Consider the following 19020-nt stretch of genomic DNA (forward strand, 5'->3'; position numbering starts at 1 on the left):
GTTTGCTCAAACCTGAACACATTCATTGTTGCCCTAAATGCACCGGCCGTATCGATCGGTTCTCGCCTGTATCGAGTGTCAGTTTGCACCTGAAGGAATTAAGGAGGAACCCAAAGACCTGCATGTTACATCAGCTTATCTACTGAAATTTGTATTCAATCAGGTGTATTGGAATTTTATTAACGTCCCGTTTGGGAGCTTTCACTGGAAACACGATCTCAGGGTGTAAATCAGTTCATCGATGATCTATAGAGATCTGTTTTGATTCTCAGATGCTGTAACAGTCTGTTGTATAGTCTCTAAATGGCTTTAGGAATATGGATCATAATCCAGAACCCAATCTAAAGGGATCAAATTTGAGGATTTTTTAACTAAACACAAACATGACGCAGTGATCCACTTCTCATATTGCTCTATATTTCAGTATTTACCAGATGAATGTATTTGCATATGCATATATATATATATATTCCTGTGGTTCAGGTGGTAGAGCGGATCGCAGGATTGGTGGTTCGATTCCCGGCCCACATGACTCCACATGCCGAAGTGTCCTTGGGCAAGACACTGAACCTCAAGTTGCTCCCAATGGCAGGCTAGCACCTTACATAGCAGCTCTGCCGTCATTGATCTGTGTGTGTGTGAATGGGCGAATGAGTCACAGTGCTAAGGTTAAAAAAGCGCTCTATAAGTGCAGACCATTTAAATGTATATGCTGATGGGGCACGTCTGCATGCCTTTGCTTCAATTTAGAACACTTGATTTATCTAATCAAAATAACAATATGGATGAGCATTGTCAATGATGAAAGTCTTAGAGATGGCAAATCCCCATGTGATCACATTTCACCTCTAGAGGCCGCTGTTATTGTGTAGTCCAAACTGCAAAATCCTACACCACTAGCTACAAAGAAACACAGAATAAAAACAACTATCTGCAACTATCGGCATAGATTTCTGACGATAACCGATAGATCTAAAAAGCAAATATTAGCACCGATTAATCTGTCTCAACTAACAAGTCAATATGAAATGACATTTGCCATAACATTATATTTCAGTAATGTGACTGAATGAGTTAAACGGGAAATTCCTTAAGAAAAAAGGTTCAGTTTTAAAGGAGACCGATATATCGCTATTTAGAACTATCGGTATTGGCAAAAACTCTATGCCGATGGTTGCTATTTAGAACTATCGTTATCGGCAAAAACTCTATGCCGATGGTTGCTATTTAGAACTATCGTTATCGGCAAAAACTCTATGCCGATGGTTGCCATTTAGAACTATCGTTATCGGCAAAAACTCTATGCCGATGGTTGCCATTTAGAACTATCGTTATCGGCAAAAACTCTATGCCGATGGTTGCTATTTAGAACTATCGTTATCGGCAAAAACTCTATGCCGATGGTTGCTATTTAGAACTATCGGTATCGGCAAAAACTATATGCCGATAGTTGCTATTTAGAACTATCGTTATCGGCAAAAACTCTATGCCGATGGTTGCCATTTAGAACTATCGGTATCGGCAAAAACTCTATGCCGATGGTTGCCATTTAGAACTATCGGTATCGGCAAAAACTCTATGCCGATGGTTGCTATTTAGAACTATCGGTTATCGGCAAAAACTCTATGCCGATAGTTGCTATTTAGAACTATCGGTTATCGGCAAAAACTATATGCCGATGGTTGCTATTTAGAACTATCGGTTGTCGGCAAAAACTCTATGCCGATGGTTGCTATTTAGAACTATCGGTTGTCGGCAAAAACTCTATGCCGATGGTTGCTATTTAGAACTATCGTTATCGGCAAAAACTCTATGCCGATAGTTGCTATTTAGAACTATCGGTTATCGGCAAAAACTCTATGCCGATGGTTGCTATTTAGAACTATCGTTATCGGCAAAAACTCTATGCCGATGGTTGCTATTTAGAACTATCGGTTATCGGCAAAAACTATATGCCGATAGTTGCTATTTGGAACTATCGTTATCGGCAAAAACTCTATGCCGATAGTTGCTATTTGGAACTATCGGTTGTCGGCAAAAACTCTATGCCTATAGTTGCTATTTGGAACTATCGGTTGTCGGCAAAAACTCTATGCCGAGTTATCAGTTGTCGGCAAAAATTCTATGCCGATAGTTGCTATTTGGAACTATCGGTTGTCGGCAAAAACTCTATGCCGAGTTATCAGTTGTCGACAAAAACTCTATGCCGATAGTCGCTATTTAGAACTATCGGTTATCGGCAAAAATCTGTTGAGTTACCGATATTTTTTTCAACATTTCAAAATAAGAGTCCCCAGTGTGTTTCGGGCTTGTTTATACATAAAAGTCCTGCATTATGTACCAAATCTTTATTATTTTCTAGTTTATTATTAGTATTTTGACTGAACAAAAAATTGCATGTGGAATATTATTCATTTTGGACTCTTTGTCTTTATAATAAAGAAAGAATAAAAATGTCTTATTGATTTTTCTATAAATCAATTCGATAATTTGTTGGCCGATTAATCGGATATCTGCCTTTTCCACCACCGTATTTATCTGTATCGGCAAAACCCACTATCGGTCGACCTCTAGTTGTTCACTTGTCTTTTCTTTTTTTTACAGGAATTGATTGGATGGTGAAAAGTGGGTGTTTCACATCAGAATTAAAGCTGCGTCCGGAATCTTGAAAACATTTATTTGGCGGTAGGATGAAAATATGGGGCCTTCCAAACTGTTCTGAGACATAATAATGCATGCAGTAGTTTTAATCGGCGAGTTGTCTCGGTTCATTCTGTGTAAAGACAAAACAAACCGTTCTCGGATCACTTCACTGAATTATACATGCAGATGATGTTTAATGCAGTGTGTGCACAGTTTTATGAGCTTCTTATTTGGTTTCCGATGATGCAAAACAAAATTGAGTGATCTTCAAACAGTATATTCTAGAACAATCTGTTCTAATAATTAGCGTCTGACGGATATGGGTTTTTCAGTGAGCGATGCTGATGCCGATGTCTTGAGAACAGGATGGCCAATTTAATGTGTGTATAAATACAAGTTAATAACAGCTATTGGGATGTGCACAATATTTACACAAAATTCACTGTAAAATGTCAAACTTAGCAGAAATAAGTTTGCTAGAAAATAATTAAATAAAAGCTGAGCTGCAACACTCTCAAATCAGTCATTTGTTTATTTTCTTGTCGTATGGATCTTGAACAGAAGTCATCAGATACAGAGAGAGAAGGCGAGCGAGGGGAGGAGGGGCGGCGACATCAGATCAATAATCCGCCACAAAACACGATCAGTAATGATGTTTTTACTAGTTCGGTGAAACCTCCCCATAACAGATGAGAGAATATCACAGTGTTTTTAATTCGCCTTGTGTTTCATACTCTCACAGCCGGCCAATCCCTCCTTGGGGTTTAGTGTTAACGCGCTGAAGCTTCTAGTCGTCCATTGTTAGGCCTGCTGACTGCTGATCTGAGCGTGATATCAACCACTTTCTAAGCACACGCTCTTGTGGAAACACTCAATGTGTGTGTGTGTGTGTGTGTGTGTGTGTGTGTGTGTGTGTGTGTGTGTATATGTGAGAGTGAAAGGACTTGCTAAATGCATTATGCTATAGTCTTGCACTTAGCTGTGTCATTCTGTGCATGTGCGGAAATCCTTAATGTGAAGAGCGAGAGAGAGAGAGAGAGAGAGAGAGACCTACAGCATGTTCTCTGCAGTGTATCATCTTGCATTGGCAGCACAACTAAAATAGGGGAGATTGGGGCAAGTTGTCACACCACTATACTCCACATTTCTCAGGGTAGCTTTATTTTTGAAAGTCACTTTCTCTATAAACATAGTCTGGAGTACAAAACATGAGCATCCTTATTGCCCCGGGTAAATATGAATACTGTAGTATTGACCCCATGGACCCCTATAGTGGGGTATGTTGTCACAATGGCTTTCATCACAATATAAACAGTAAAACAATTCATAAAATGGAAAAGTCAACATAAAAAAATATCAAACCATTTTGTTTGCCTACAGATATCGGAATTAATTTGTATAAAATTCTGTTATTTTATGACTCATTAAAAATAACCTAAATAATATATAGAACAAATGTTCAACTTTTTATTCGGCATAAATGTGTCAAATTTTCCCAACCTGATATTTATTACAAATACATATTTGGTTTCCTGTCTTTAATTAAATCATTTAATGAATATATTTCAAAAATGTATATATATATATTATGAAATAATCATTACAAAATAATATAAATACATTTGTTTTATTATTTATAATATATATATATATATATATATATATATATATATATATATATATATATATATATATATGAAATATATTTATTAATTTATATAATTTATAATTAAAATATGATTATATATAATTATAATAATGATTATGAAATAATCATTAGAAAATAATATAATTAAAAAATTTAAATAAAATTAATTTAATTATCTATAATATATATATTACATAATTAAATTAATTTAATTTTTATTTTTAATTATATTATTTTCTAATGATATATATATATATATATATATATATATATATATATATATATATATATATATATATATATATACATTTATGAAATATATTTATTAAATTAATTTATATAATTTATAATTAAAATATAATTATAATAATGATTATGAAATAATCATTAGAAAATAATATAATTAAAAATGTAAATACAATTAATTTCATTATCTATAATATATATTACATAATTAAATTAATTTTATTATTATTTTTTAATTATATTATTTTCTAATGATTATATATATATATTATAAAGATAATTAAATTATTTATACATCATAGTAATACTGCCTTAAATTTTCACTTATTTAAATGTTTTAAAAATCCTTGTTCAACAGCATCTTTTAACTGTAAGAAAGTAGAAAAAATAATTATAATTTTAGGGTAATGAGAATCCTCATAGTAAATCATTTAAAAAGTAAAAGTAAAACGTCCTGATGTATTACAATAATGAGAATTACGAACTCAAATGTCCTGAAAATAATGTCGGTCCTAAATATCGGCTTTATTGTCTTTACAAAAACAAATTAATCTCAGATCTCCTTTGTATTGATTTGGAGTTAAATGTGGCATTTGGACATTTTCTTGACAGAAAACATTTATACAACATTTTGTATAAAATCAACCATCGTTATATAATTGACTCTTGTCTTAATGTGTGCTAGTGTGCTTTTATAGAGTTCCTACTGGGATATTAGTTATAACGATCATTTATGTCCTCGTTTTAAACTAGATGTTTGTAACCAAAATGAGCATTTGTGTAATTGGACTTTTGACTCAAAACTAGTAACTGAGATATAACACAGCAACAACTTCCCCGTGTGACAACACGAATGAATATTCTTTAACCAAGAGTATTTGAACGCCTCTTCAGAGGTGAAAGTTCAGAGTTTGACGTGATGTCATCAGCAGTTCAAAGGTTTGTTGCCAGACAGAAACATCAGCACACTGATACGGCCAATCACAAACGATGTGTTGAAACAATGCTGATGAGGTAACGCTTGTAAACAACATCTGAACATCAATAAACAATCCAATCAGCTTCACAAACACACACTGAATGCTTACAAATGCACAACAAGCCAGACTGATAATGTAGACCGATACTTATTTAGGTCTAAATGGGGGTTTCGGGACAGGTTAGGTCTTGTTTGTTTGTACTTCTGTTTTGCATGAACTTTCAGAAGAAGTGACCCCTCTTGATCATGTAATACGCTAACAAAAGCTTGATTTAAAGGAGCTTGTGCTTTATTACGTAAGCTCTTATCTTCTTCTCCTGTCCCTTGAAAAGCAAACATGAACCTCTCTCTTTCCTCATTGCTGAAGTTAACAGTTGCCAGTTCTTTCAGCAGGTACCAATCACAAATTAAACCCAGTTTTGACCTAAATGTCTCTATTAAGCAGCATAGCTGAAGCTGAACTGATCTTTAACTTGTGCTTACATTGATTGTTTAAACGTTAACATGCAGCACACAGAAGTCTGTTTATGTTGGTCATTTGAGAAGCACATTGGATTCCTCAGTTTGTGTGTTTGTATAAAGATCACTAATATAAAATGCATCACAACCCTGAGAGATTATTGCACTGCGGCTTTAAACCCCAAATGAAATCAGGCCAAGAGAAAAACCGACAGATTCCCTCTTCCGCTCTAATGATAAAAACATGCTTTTTTTCTGGTGGGGCCCGAGAGACCAAAAACACGTTGCCCTTTGCTCAAGCCAGTGCTGACGGCGATCCCCCAATCACAAGACATTTCAGAGCTGTGTGATCGGACACACAGATAATCACATCACTGACGCAGTACCTCAAAAACTGCATCAAACGCACAGATATTTAGAAGACACAATATCTGATGCATATGATGGATTCATTACATATAATCTAAGTTGCTCTGTTATTAAATACAAAAACAAGCTTATTTAAATGTTCATAAGTGTTCAGAGAGATATGCATGAGTGAAAATATACATTATAAATATGCAACACCAAACTATTGTTTTGTGCATCGTTTGCGTGTAATATTTATAAGTTGTTTGTGCTACATTATAGTGTCATTCCTACAATTCTGGGATTTTTTTTTTTAAATGTAACATCATTTTAATTGTATCATTAAATGGACCTGCTCAAGATTCTATAAATCATCAGGGTTGGCATGGTAACGGAATACATGTAACAGGATTACGTATTTAAAACTGTATTCCACTACAGTTACAATTTAAATCGTTGGTAATCAGAATCCTGTTACATTCAAAAAAGTATTTTGATTACTAAAGAGATTACTTTTGGATTCTATTGTCATTTGTTTCATTTAATTTTTAGTCTGTTAGTTGAAAAACATCCATATAAATGATGCGATCTGACACGCTTATTTTATGATGCGTTACTTACATTAATATGAGCAGAAAAGAGGGGGTTTCACGCTGTTATAAAAGGAGAAGTTGCATTTTTCTATAAGGACAATTCTCAATGGATTATATGTTTTTTTTTTACTGTTGTAAGGTATTTAAAATTAGGGAAAATAACTTTTGTATTTTTTTCCCCCTTAAAACTATCTAAAATACTTAAAACTATCTAAAATGCTTATAAATAAATACTTATTTTTACTAGATAAAATTATGCAACACTGCATACGATGTTTAGGTTTTTTCAGATCATTTATTTTTTATATAATTTGTCTTACTACTGCAATGGCGTAGCCAGGGGTGGGCCGGGGTGGGCTTGGGCCCACCCAGAGTATTGGAGATTACTCAATGACGTCCAATATATTTTTACAAAATAGTTTTAAAAAATGCATATAAATTCTGATTTCTTAATGTGTGAAAGAAATGTAAGCGCAGCGTAGTTCTAGCGGGAAGACTAGTAACTGTACATCATCGCACCATTAGCGGGGTAACTCCGAGCCAATCACATGTACGCCGTTGCTTTATAAGTCACATTGCTGTTTCAGTGTGCTAACACGGCAACCTCCTCCACCCCAGCACCACCTGTTGAGTCCCGTCCTGCACAGGGGTAAGCTCCTCGCCCCTGCCTCCTATCTCCGGTAGGACATGACGGTTCCGAGTACAACTTCTTCGGACCGCCAGACGGGGCCTACGCCAAAGAGAGACATCACATTTCTCTTTTATATTCATCAAATAAACGCCATCTTAAATCTCACTCAAGCCCGCGAGTCTTCCTGATAGAACTGCTTGAATGCGGCGCCTCTTTGTTGTTAAAGACATTTTTATTGAGGCCCACCCAAAAGTATTTTCCTGCCTACCCCCCCCTGCTGTACTGGCAGATTTTCCCCCACTTGTTATTAACCTGTAAATCATATAGGTCAGACTAAATGATGTGGAGAATAAGAGTTTTAGGGATTTAATGCCCATGGCAATGAATATGCAACCTATATAGAAACTAGTTCTTTCAATAAGTCAAACTCTAAATTAGACTTTGGGAAACGTTTAATGTTACTTTGTTGCATTTCTATCTTTATACTGTGGAAGGCTTTGATGGAAAATGTTAATAAAGCATTATATTGTTCTTTATTGTTTTGTTTTCTTTCCTAAGAGGGAATTTTGACATGATAAGAAGTATATAGTGTCAAATTTCAGCACTTTTAAAATCTGCGATTAATCGCGATTAACTGCAACACAATATTCGATTAATCGCAATTAGTAAAAAGATTAATCGACCGAAAGCACTAATAAAAACACATTTTAAAGCACACAAAACTTACTCAAAAGTACAATTTAAAAAGAAAACCCCACAACTTAATAAAGAACTAAATAAGCGCTCTATTATTATAAAGAATTTGAATACTAAAAGGACACAAGCGTCTAATGCATATCTAAAGAGAAGCCAAATATAATTTCTATTTTATATATTTCATGCCCAGATTGTTATATATAAACAGTAAAAAACAAACAAATACGTTGAATTACATGAATATAATCGAGACTTGAATTGGGCTCTTTTGACTTTGGCTACAAGCAACCACCTAGCAACCACCCAGAACACCCTAGCAACTGAATAGCAACACCCTGGCAACAATCCACAACACTCTAATAACATGGCGGCTGGTTTTGCAAGGGCAAACACCACTGACACTTTATTCAGATATGCATTAACATTTAATGCTCATATCTGAAGCATTATCTCAATAGCGATGATGTCATCTCAAGTCGTTGTTTTTTTTAATTATGGAAATGTTCGAACCTCTTTATGCCGTATGACCACAATAACAAAGAGGAATTGAAATCTATTGGCTCAGTCGTATTTCAACTGGGATTATTTCACTTGCTCGGCCCGTGGGTTGAGAAGAGAAGCTCATCTCTAAAAGGTCCCTCAAAGCGCTGCAAAGCCATTATAATTATAACAGACTGGTTCTGTCTGGTGATGTGAGGCGAGCCGCGCGCCCCGGTCTGTGTGAAGGTTACCGGCCGCATCCTTTTAATGCCAATCTCCTCCACACAGAGTCAGAGTGATTAAACGGCCTTTTAAACACCTAAAATTCACTTGAAAGCAACAGGATTTGGTTTTCCAAGTCATCCGGGCGGCTTCATCACGTTTAATTAGCCTTTTAAACAATCTTGGCTCAGAATAGACCAGCAGGAGTCAGTCGGATGCTCGGAACGTTCCTCCAGCGTCAGCTTTACTGGAACAAGTCTGGATCGGGTTCCAGATCAATGCATACTGGGTGCACACATTTATGTTATTGTTGCCAGCATTAATGTCCTTTTAATATTTAAGAGATTACCCAGATCGATTCGCCGTCGTTCAGCAGCACGTATTTGTTTGGGAAAGTGGCACACTCACATTTGAACGACAGAACGAAAATAAACAGCAGCGTTACGGTGATCTCCACTTTTGAGAAGTCCAGAAAACAACACGCAGCCAACATCAACCAGAACTGCATCTCTGATTTCACCAGCAGAAATGATATCATACAGTTACTGACAGTTTATGCGTCTTTGCTGTCACTTTTCATTTACAAAATGATGTCTCTTTGGAAATCAAAAGGCCATTGATATATCTGATAGTAGCTTCAATCTAATGCCGACTATATATTCTAACTAGTGATGGACCAATAGCTCAGCTAGGCCAATAAATTGACCAATATTTTGAGATCTATTGGCATTGGCCATTACAACTGTGCCCGTTTGACCAACTATCTAGAGTTAGCCAAAGATCACCAGCACCCTTGTCGATGGGTCAGCATATATGTGTCTTAATTGCTATACTTTAATTCATATCAGCATCTTTTCAGCCACCAGTCACCTTCCTAGTTATCGATATCGCCACTGAAAAACCCCCATTGCAATCAACCACTAATTTTATTGAAATTTTGGAGAACACAAATTTCAATTAAACCTGAAATATTTAAAGTTATGACACAAAATGAAGAATAAATATTTAAGATTTTGCACTCTTTCTGGGTCAGTATAATCAAGAGTATTTGTGCCATTTAAACACGTCCTACATCTCATATCGACATTTTATCGTCCATTGGCCACCCAACGTCCTAGTTATTGGTATCGGCCATTGAAAACCCCCATTTCGATCGACCAAACTTTTACAGTAGGGTCCAAAAGTTTGATATTTTGAAAATCAGGAATTTTCAATTAAACTTGAAATATTTAAAATTAAGTTAAAATAAAAGTTATGGCGTAAAACGAAAACATTTAAGATTCTGCACTATTTCTAGGTCACTATAGTCAAATGTAAGAATATTTGTGACATTGAACATGTAATATATCGACATTTTTATCATCCATTGGCCACTTCCTCATATTGGCTATTGAAGAACCCATTGCAATCAACTATACAGTGTATATACATTGATGTCTGAAAGTTTTATATATTAAAAATCTAGATTTTTTTCCTCCATTTTAACCTGATATATATATATATATAAAATGAAGAAATGTTATGGTGTAAAATGAAGAAGAAATATTTTATATTCGGCACTATTTCTAGGTCACTATAATCAAATGTATAATTAACATGTTTAATGTCACAAATATGCTTATATCTCGTATATAAACATATTTATCGTACATTAACCGCCCAACTTCCTTGATATCGGCCAGTGAAAAACCCATATCGGTAGGGTCCAAAAGTTTGATGTATTGAAAATCTGGGATTTTCATTTAAACGTGAAATATTTAAAATAAAGAAAAGTTATGTTGTAAAATTAAGAAGATATATTTTATATTCTGCACTATTTCTGGGTCACTATAATCAAATGTATGTATATTTGTGACATTGAACATTGATCATGCATCTCATATATAGACCATCTCATATCATCCATTGGCCACCCAACTTCCTATTTATTGGTATCGGCCATTGAAAAACCCATTTCGATCGACCAAAAATGTATACAGTAGGTCTAAAAGTTTGATATATTGAAAATATGTATTTTTCGGGTTTTAATTGCTATACTTAAATACTGTTAGCTTGCATCTCACATGTCGGCCATCGTATCACCCATTGAAAAACGTCATTGCAGTCAACCACAAATTTTAGCAATATCATATATAGTGGTGTCCGAAAGTTTGATATTGAAAATATGGGATTTTATTTGTATAAATCCTGAAATATTTCAAATAAAGAAAGTTATGACATTAAGGAAGAAGAAATAATTAAGACTGCACTTTCTATAGGCCACTTAAATCAAATAAAAGCTCATTTGTTACCATGTTAACTCTTTTGTTTGCTCAAATTTACTTTCTTCCACTGGAACATTCTCATCTCATGCAGGATAACATGATCATCAGGTTTAGTTCATGCCAGCTCAAGTGCATGCTTTCATTAAAGCCAAAAGGTGACATTCATGTTCGTTTTTCAATTCAAATTTTCACTCAAATTGTTATGCTACATGTTATGTTTTCAATTAAATTAGAGCAATGCAAGATAGAAACATTATCTCTAGTGGTTTCAGACTTTTGGACCACACGGTTTATCAAAAGTCATTTAGATTTCATATCAAACTACCTCCCCGACTTGCAGCCCAATATCTCTATTTTCGTCAGATAGGAAGATAAAATAGTCATCGCACAAGCCCAAAGCACGACAGACATCTCTCAGAATCCAGCCTGTTTGGCACAGTTAGAGGTACATTTATTTATATCCAGCATCTTTTATTTACTGTCCTGGACCGTGTGGTTCCCAGCACCTGGCTTGGTTTCAATCTCCTCCGTCCTGACTCATATAACAGTGCTTGTCCCCTTTGATCATTTAGTTAATAAAGTTGTTTGTCCGCACCGGACAGCGAGGCCTGAGGTTTGTCTCAGCGACTGATTGCTTGGTCACTGTGACTCCAATGAGGTCCAGTCACATGTCACGTTTGATTTGCCGAAATTAATAGCGCAAAGACAGCCTCATTTTAGTAATTAGCAATTACTATGTAATGTTTAACAAATCAGTATTTGCAATCAAAAATGAACATACTGTAGGGTCCAAAAGTCTGAGAGCACTAGTGAAAATGCTGTTCTTTGGCATCTTTATATTGTTCACTACAAATAATCAGAATCAGAATAATAATTTGTATGGCATGTCCATACAAGGTCATTTTAAAATGTTTTTATGTACCAATATATCAGCACATACAAATTAGAGGTCGACCGACGTTGGGTTTTAGCTGATACAATAATGTGTTGGTATGAAAGGCGATATTTGATAAATTGGTTAAAAATGTTCTTAGCATGTTCTTACTGTGATGGGTAGAGACCAGGGCTTGACTGGTAATCTGGCATACCGGTAATTTTCCGGTGGGCCGACGCACTTTGGGGCCGATCAGGGGCGGACTGACAATCGGGAGAACCGAGGGGTACGGTGTGTCGTACGCGAAAAGGGCCGAATGGGCAGTGATAAGCTAAAATGAGCCGCCGTGTTATGCAGAATGGACCATAAAACGGTGCCGCGATATGCCGGAAAAGGACAGCGAACAACCCCCCACCCCACCCCCCCCCCCCTTATTTCTCTTCCCAGTCCAGCCCTGGTACAGTCATAAAGGCAACAAGAAATCAAATTTCCAATAATAACTACAAAAAAATGAAGATTTGGTGCATAACGCCACAGCCACAGTGCCACGTCTTCACTTTGAAGTGTGCAGCACATACAGCCTATAGATTTATTTTAATAAATCACAGCGTTTTGCGGTTTAATGATTACATTTGGTCATATCAATATTCCTGTTTTTCTGTCCCTAAACGCAAGACCTCTTTAAATGATAAAGAAGACTTTTTGTTATACGATTTAAGATATTCAAGACTTGTTATGGCCTTAAAATGTCTTAAATTCAGTTTTCTAAATTTAAGACTTTTTTTAGGACCCGCAGGAACACACTGCGACGTGAACAAAACCTAAAGATCACGTCATTTACGGGGATTTTAAAATGAAATCATTATCATAAAGCGCAACCAAAACATGGCAACAAACACCGAGTCAACATTTACATGCGTGTCTTTCAACATTATATAATAACCGGTTTATGCCAAACATGAAAACTCTTCTATATGATGTCATTTGTAACGGTTTGATGTCATAATGTGCAATTCCTCGAACACCCTTCTTTTTTTTGTTTTTGTTTCACTGTTTGTTGCTTTTTCTTTTTCAAACGCTCCGGACAAAAGGCAGGTGCTGTGCTGCACATCTCTGCCTGTTTAACCCAAGACAAGGTGACGTTTTGTGCGTTGAGCTGAGGGTCACGCAGAGATTTCTATCAATAATTCATCGAGCCGCTGCAGCCTCTGTTCTTCTTTTCAATTCCCCTGCAGCTCACATAATACCTTCCCCCCCAAACCAAACCATCTGTGAGCCCAGAGTCCTGCAGGGATACAGCATTAAAGAGCCGTCACCAGCATCTCCAAAGAGCAATGATGCTTTTCAAGAATTCTGCTGTTGGAAATACCGTTTAGCGTCTTTCTTTCTATATAAAGATGCATTTGTTATGTTTGCAACAATCCTAAAGTGCTTCAGGGTTGTCCACATAGAGCATTTTATTAGCTGGATGTATTGAGCGTATGTTGTTAGACCATATTCAAATAATCAATCACAGTATCGATGGAATGTTTTGATAAAGATGTCGGTGTTTTGTTATGTGATGTCACAGAAAAGCTTCTTTGTTATTGTCTGATGCAATCGACACAATGAAACTCTGCTTTTTCTCTGAGCGACCTACAGTATGTGGTATATATACAGTACATTAACTAGTTTAGTCAATTATATGATCTACGAATGAAGTTAAGTAGGTTACACCTACAAAAAGTAATCGGGTAGAATCTCTTTGGGGCAGTTTCAGTTTTTAGTGTTTTCGGCTTTTGTCGAATTTTGCTTATTGTTTGAAATGTGTATACAAACGGTGCATTCAAGTTCACATACTGTGTAATGCGATTAAATCAACCGTACTATATTGCATTACAAAAAGTCATTTTTACCAGTCAGAAATTGCTCTGTGCATTTTTCCCTTTTGATGGCTCTTTTTTTTTGTGCATGCAAATTGAAAATCAAATACAAAAATTGCTTTTTGTGTGTGTGTGTGTGTGTGTGTGTGTGTGTGTGTGTGTGTGTGTGTGTGTGTGTGTGTGTGTGTGTGTGTGTGTGTGTGTGTGTGTGTGTGTGTGTGTGTGTGTGTGTGTGCGCACATATATGAAGTTGAGAGTTTGAATACCTCGATTGCATGCTACAAGTCTGTTTTGCACAACTCAGTATGGTCCATTATTTCAATAATTGTGCATCATCTTACACATTAAAAAAATCAATACGCACCAAGCTTTTGTTTTTATGCACTGATGGGATGCTATTCAACAACACGACACCTATCTGACACCTACAAGCACCCCACAGAAACTACAGAATATCCAAACCACACTGAACCGATGTGGTAAATCCAAGTCGTGCTTTTTCTTCAGATGAACAAAGGAACACGGGGCTGCGCCGCCCAGCGCAAGAGGGGGCAACAAGCCCGATGTCGAGGGGAATAACAGTCCAGTAATTACCAACACATCCCTATTCAGCACCTCTCTGAAAAGCCTTTCTTTAACACACACACACACACACACACACACACACATAAACTAAAACGCCTCGTGCATCGCATGCCACATAAACTTCCGGCCCAACTTGTACTTACAGAATATTTTGGAGTGTTTTGGATAAAATCACATGACGAATTGTGCTGGTAAACATATATATATATATATATGCTAACAGAAAATATATTGTAAAATGTCATGGCAATGTTTACACCAAAATCATGATGCTGGACGTTTATAAAATTACGTTTAAAAATAAAGCCGTGCAACACAAGTACTTAATAAAAAATATATAATAATAATAATGTTGTGATAAATACAGTAAAATCATAAAATATGACCTAAATATGACATATTACGAATAACGAAGTGTTCCGTATTTGCGCTATTTTGTCAGAGGCATTCCTCGATATTGATCATCATTATTGACAATACAATCGATTCCAAAACACAGCAAGCAGCAATTGGGGATTGTTTAAAAAGCAGATACCTTGTCTTACCTGCAAGCCGAAGGGCCGACATCCTCTGAAACTCGGGCTCCTGTAACCATTTCCACATTCGGCGAAACGTCTCCCGTCCCGACTTGAGTTTACTCCAGGGTTTGGGGTTCCGCAGCAGGTCGGACAGGGTGCCCTGCGAGCGACACAGGACCCGCTGCGCGAAGATGGCCTGCGGGATGCTGTAGCGCTTCAGCTCGGCCGTGATGCGCTGAGCCACTTCTTTGGTGTTGATCTCTTCCAGCTGTCCCGAACCTTGCGTTCCAGAGGAGGAGGAGGGTGGTCTGTCCCGGTTGGAAGCCAACACGGGCCCGTGGGATTGAGGGTGGCCCGGATGCCCGGTGTGGTGCATCCCGTTCAAATGGGGGGGCATAATGCCCGCCGCTGGGCCACCGAGGCCTCGGGAGAGGTGCTGGTCCCCTCTGGCCAACATGGCAGTGTGCGCGTCAAAGTTGGAGCTCAGCATCTTGTCGTGGCCGTGCGCGCCGTAGTTGTGGAGCGTTTGCTGGGCGTTGTGGATGGAGCCCAGGCCGTTGCCGAGCGGACTGCTGGCCAGGGGGGACAAGCTCTGACCCATCCCGCTCATGTCTTTATGATAGTGGCTGTAGAGGTTGTTCATGGTCGGCAGAGCTCTCTCGTCCCGCATGAGAGTGAAACTCCCGCTCACGTTCCCAGAGAGACGCTGATGGTGGTGGTGGTGGTGATGGTGATGCGGATGGTGGAATTTGTCGGACACGGTGGAGATCGGCGGTAGAGGCTGAAGCGGGGTCAGCGTGGTGTAAGTGCCGCTCATCCCGGGCGGGGACGTGTCGCACGGCATGCTCATGGCGTGATGGAGCGGCAGAGACAGCTCCGGCCGGTACTCTCCACCGGTGCCGTCCAGAATCGAAGCCATACTGGACACCATCGCGCTCCGCGACGAAGCCACGGTCAGATCCTGGTGTATCCGTAACGAAGCCCCCGGGTTGCGATTGTGATGGGGGCTGTGGCTCATCAAGTCCTGCTCATGGCTCACTCCACCGTGGAGGTTGCCAATGTCCATTGTCATCTCTGGGTTCATGGCGTACGCATCCAAATCCTTGGCCAGGCATCGATAGGCGTTATAGGCAGTCTTCATTCAGTCCATTGATTTATTCCAAGCTTTATGCCAGGGATGGGTTTTTCCTCTCCGTTCGAGCGGTTCTCTAAGGCCTCTCGGTTATTGTGTTTCTTCCCAATAAATAATAATAATAATAACAATAAAAACACCGATCTCTTTCAGACGGGCCAGTGCTGAATTCTCCCCATGTCCGAGCCCTACTCCTCCTGCGTCTTCTGTTTGGTCAGCTGCTGGGGTTCGGGGTGGGCTTGCTCCGCGCGCATCCGACCCTGCTGAAATGGGAGGAGACTTCGGCTTGATTGACGTGCCTTGTGACCAATCGAGCAGCTCGTCGGGGTTCTAACCAGTCACTGATGTTTGAGATTGGTACGCAACCTTTGCATCTGGAATCTAACGACAGTCAATCAGCATGTCCATATCTATCTATCTATCTATCTATCTATCTATCTATCTATCTATCTATCTATCTATCTATCTATCTATCTATCTATCTATCTATGCTCCAAAAAATCTATCCGATTTAATAAATCAATTTCAACATAAATGACCTGCATATATGCTACATGAATGCATTTGGCATCCTTGCATAAATGTAACTAATATTCAAAAAGTAATTATGCATATTTGTATAATGTTGTTTCAAACAATAGACCTGTAAGTAAACTAGTGCACATTGTAAATGCAAGTCTGTTTGTTCTGTTTATTAGTAAATAAAATGTTCTTTTGGGATAGTGAGTTTCGGCAAGGGTTGTGTTGTGATTTAAACACACATTTACCCCGATTTAGGAGTTCTTAAAAAACGCATCTGCAACGCATGTCCACAGAACTACAGCAAACGTGTTACAATGTTATTGTTACAGTTTATTTTTAAGATGTGCATATTTGAAATGATTTTAAGCACATTGTCAATTGCATATGCACCTCACGAGAGGCATCAGAAATATTTAGTCCTAATCGATCAATTGCATAGAAACGTATCTGAAGCGGCTCGAGACTGCAGAAAGGCTTTATACTCTGATTCGGCTTAAACTGTTTCAGAAGTAACAGATTTCTCGAATGCCGGTTGCTATTTTGTTTGGAGCGTGCGCAGATGTTGCCTTTGTTTAAAGAGACTGTAATTAACGATGAGCGACAGAAGTCTGAAAAGCGTGACCTATTTTTCTTTTGATCAGCTGTCAGAGGAGGAGCAGGAGGTGCTGGGGGCCTGTCCGTCTATTCTTCACGGGCCTCTTCCCGGCTCTTCAGCTGCCGAGCCACAAATTGGAGGAAAAGTGCCTGTACCTGCCACACGACTGGGGGAAATGCAGTGACGGACACACAAAAGTTTGATTCCTGCTCTAATGTTCTCCAGGAGCTTTTGTGATTCTTTGCTCCGGCACACTCACCTAAAGCGAAGAATCAGCGGCTGAAAAAGGCCCTTATTCATGTCTAAGAAAATCAATATTTGAGAAAGAGAGAGAGAGAGAGAGAGAGAGAGAGAGAGAGAGAGAGAGAGAGAGAGAGAGAGGTCCAACATGAGCATTGTTTTCTCTTCACATGCGTTTAAACACATAACTCACATTTTTTATGAAGGAGAACTAATTACCAAATTATCCGTCAAATTAAATGATCAATTTTGAGCTGTATTCACATAAAGAACACATTTGTATGTTTCTTTACTTCTCTTGGCCTATACTGGATCTCTTTTAGGGAACTTTAAAAATCAGGGTTCTGTTTAGCACCACAAACGGTTCTGATATTATTACAAACAGGCTGCGGTCGATCGATATGTGTTTTTCGATAGCCGATATTCGATATATCGTTATTATCTAATTAGAGCAAACGAAACAACATGTTGGCAAATACATAGGCTATAAAAACAGAAGATGTGTAGGCCTATTATCCATTGAGATAGCTGATGGTACAATTAAAAACTGTTAAAACTGTAATAGGTATGGAACCAAAATATTATATCAAGACGTTTTTAATTGTAAGTGTAATTAAAGGAATATTCTCGGTTCAATACAAGTTAATATCAGTCGACAGAATTAGTCCTAATGTTGATTATACCACAAACAAAACAAAAAAACATTTTTTTTTTGCCTCCCTCCTTTACTTTAAAAACAAAAAACAAAAAAAAAAAAAGGAAGTCAATGAGGTCAACGTCAACATTAAAATAATCACTGTTTTAAAAGTGTAGACACAAGACATAAACAATATGCATTAGATTCTACAATGATAAAATCACTTACTAATCACATCTGTGTAAAGATATAGACCATTTTACAATGTTGTTGGCATGGTGATAACGCGGAAACGCAATAGACCTTGTAATCACGTAAATGACGATTTAAACAACTTTATAGCTCAAATATTACACGAGTTTAAACAGAAAAATGCATATAAGTGCTTTTATAAAATAAAATATAGGCTATAATGTAAGCTTCACATTTCTGCCTTGAAACCCTAAAAAATGGCCCAATTTGTAAGTGCCTATAGGCTAACTGTAAGCACTCATTCACCTTTTTATATAAGAAAAAATGTATATTTTAGTGGTCATCGACATTATGAATATTCCTTTAAAAATGATTGTTTATTAACACTGAGACTTCACACCGCGTGCGATTATTTTAGGTGATTTGATTGCTGATATCACACTGATGCAAGTGTGATGAAAGTGTGACAACAATGAAACTGATGATGACAGTTTACAGTAATGCACGAAGGCTCAGATGTGATTGTGTTCATTTGAATGGCAACTGTGAAATTTAAATACAGTATTCCTTCATTCAAGCCAAAAGCTAAAGAGGGGCCCGAATGACTCTTCGATTGGGACACATTCTTTTTTTCGCCTTGTCTTCCTTCATTTC

General features: G+C 37.6%; 1 protein-coding gene across 1 annotated transcript in view; it reads right to left on the minus strand.

Moving 5' to 3' along the window:
• The window catches only part of LOC127627835 (one cut domain family member 2-like), a 24836-nt gene extending 8405 nt beyond the window's left edge, over nucleotides 1-16431 (minus strand). Inside the window, exon 1 of the mRNA XM_052104426.1 lies at nucleotides 15076-16431. Coding sequence (XP_051960386.1) covers nucleotides 15076-16189 — 1114 coding nt within the window. The 5' untranslated portion in view covers nucleotides 16190-16431. The remainder of the gene's footprint in view (nucleotides 1-15075) is intronic.
• Nucleotides 16432-19020: the final 2589 nt, after the last annotated feature.

The sequence above is a fragment of the Xyrauchen texanus genome, chromosome 34, assembly GCF_025860055.1.
Source record: "Xyrauchen texanus isolate HMW12.3.18 chromosome 34, RBS_HiC_50CHRs, whole genome shotgun sequence".
Classification (NCBI taxonomy): domain Eukaryota; kingdom Metazoa; phylum Chordata; class Actinopteri; order Cypriniformes; family Catostomidae; genus Xyrauchen; species Xyrauchen texanus.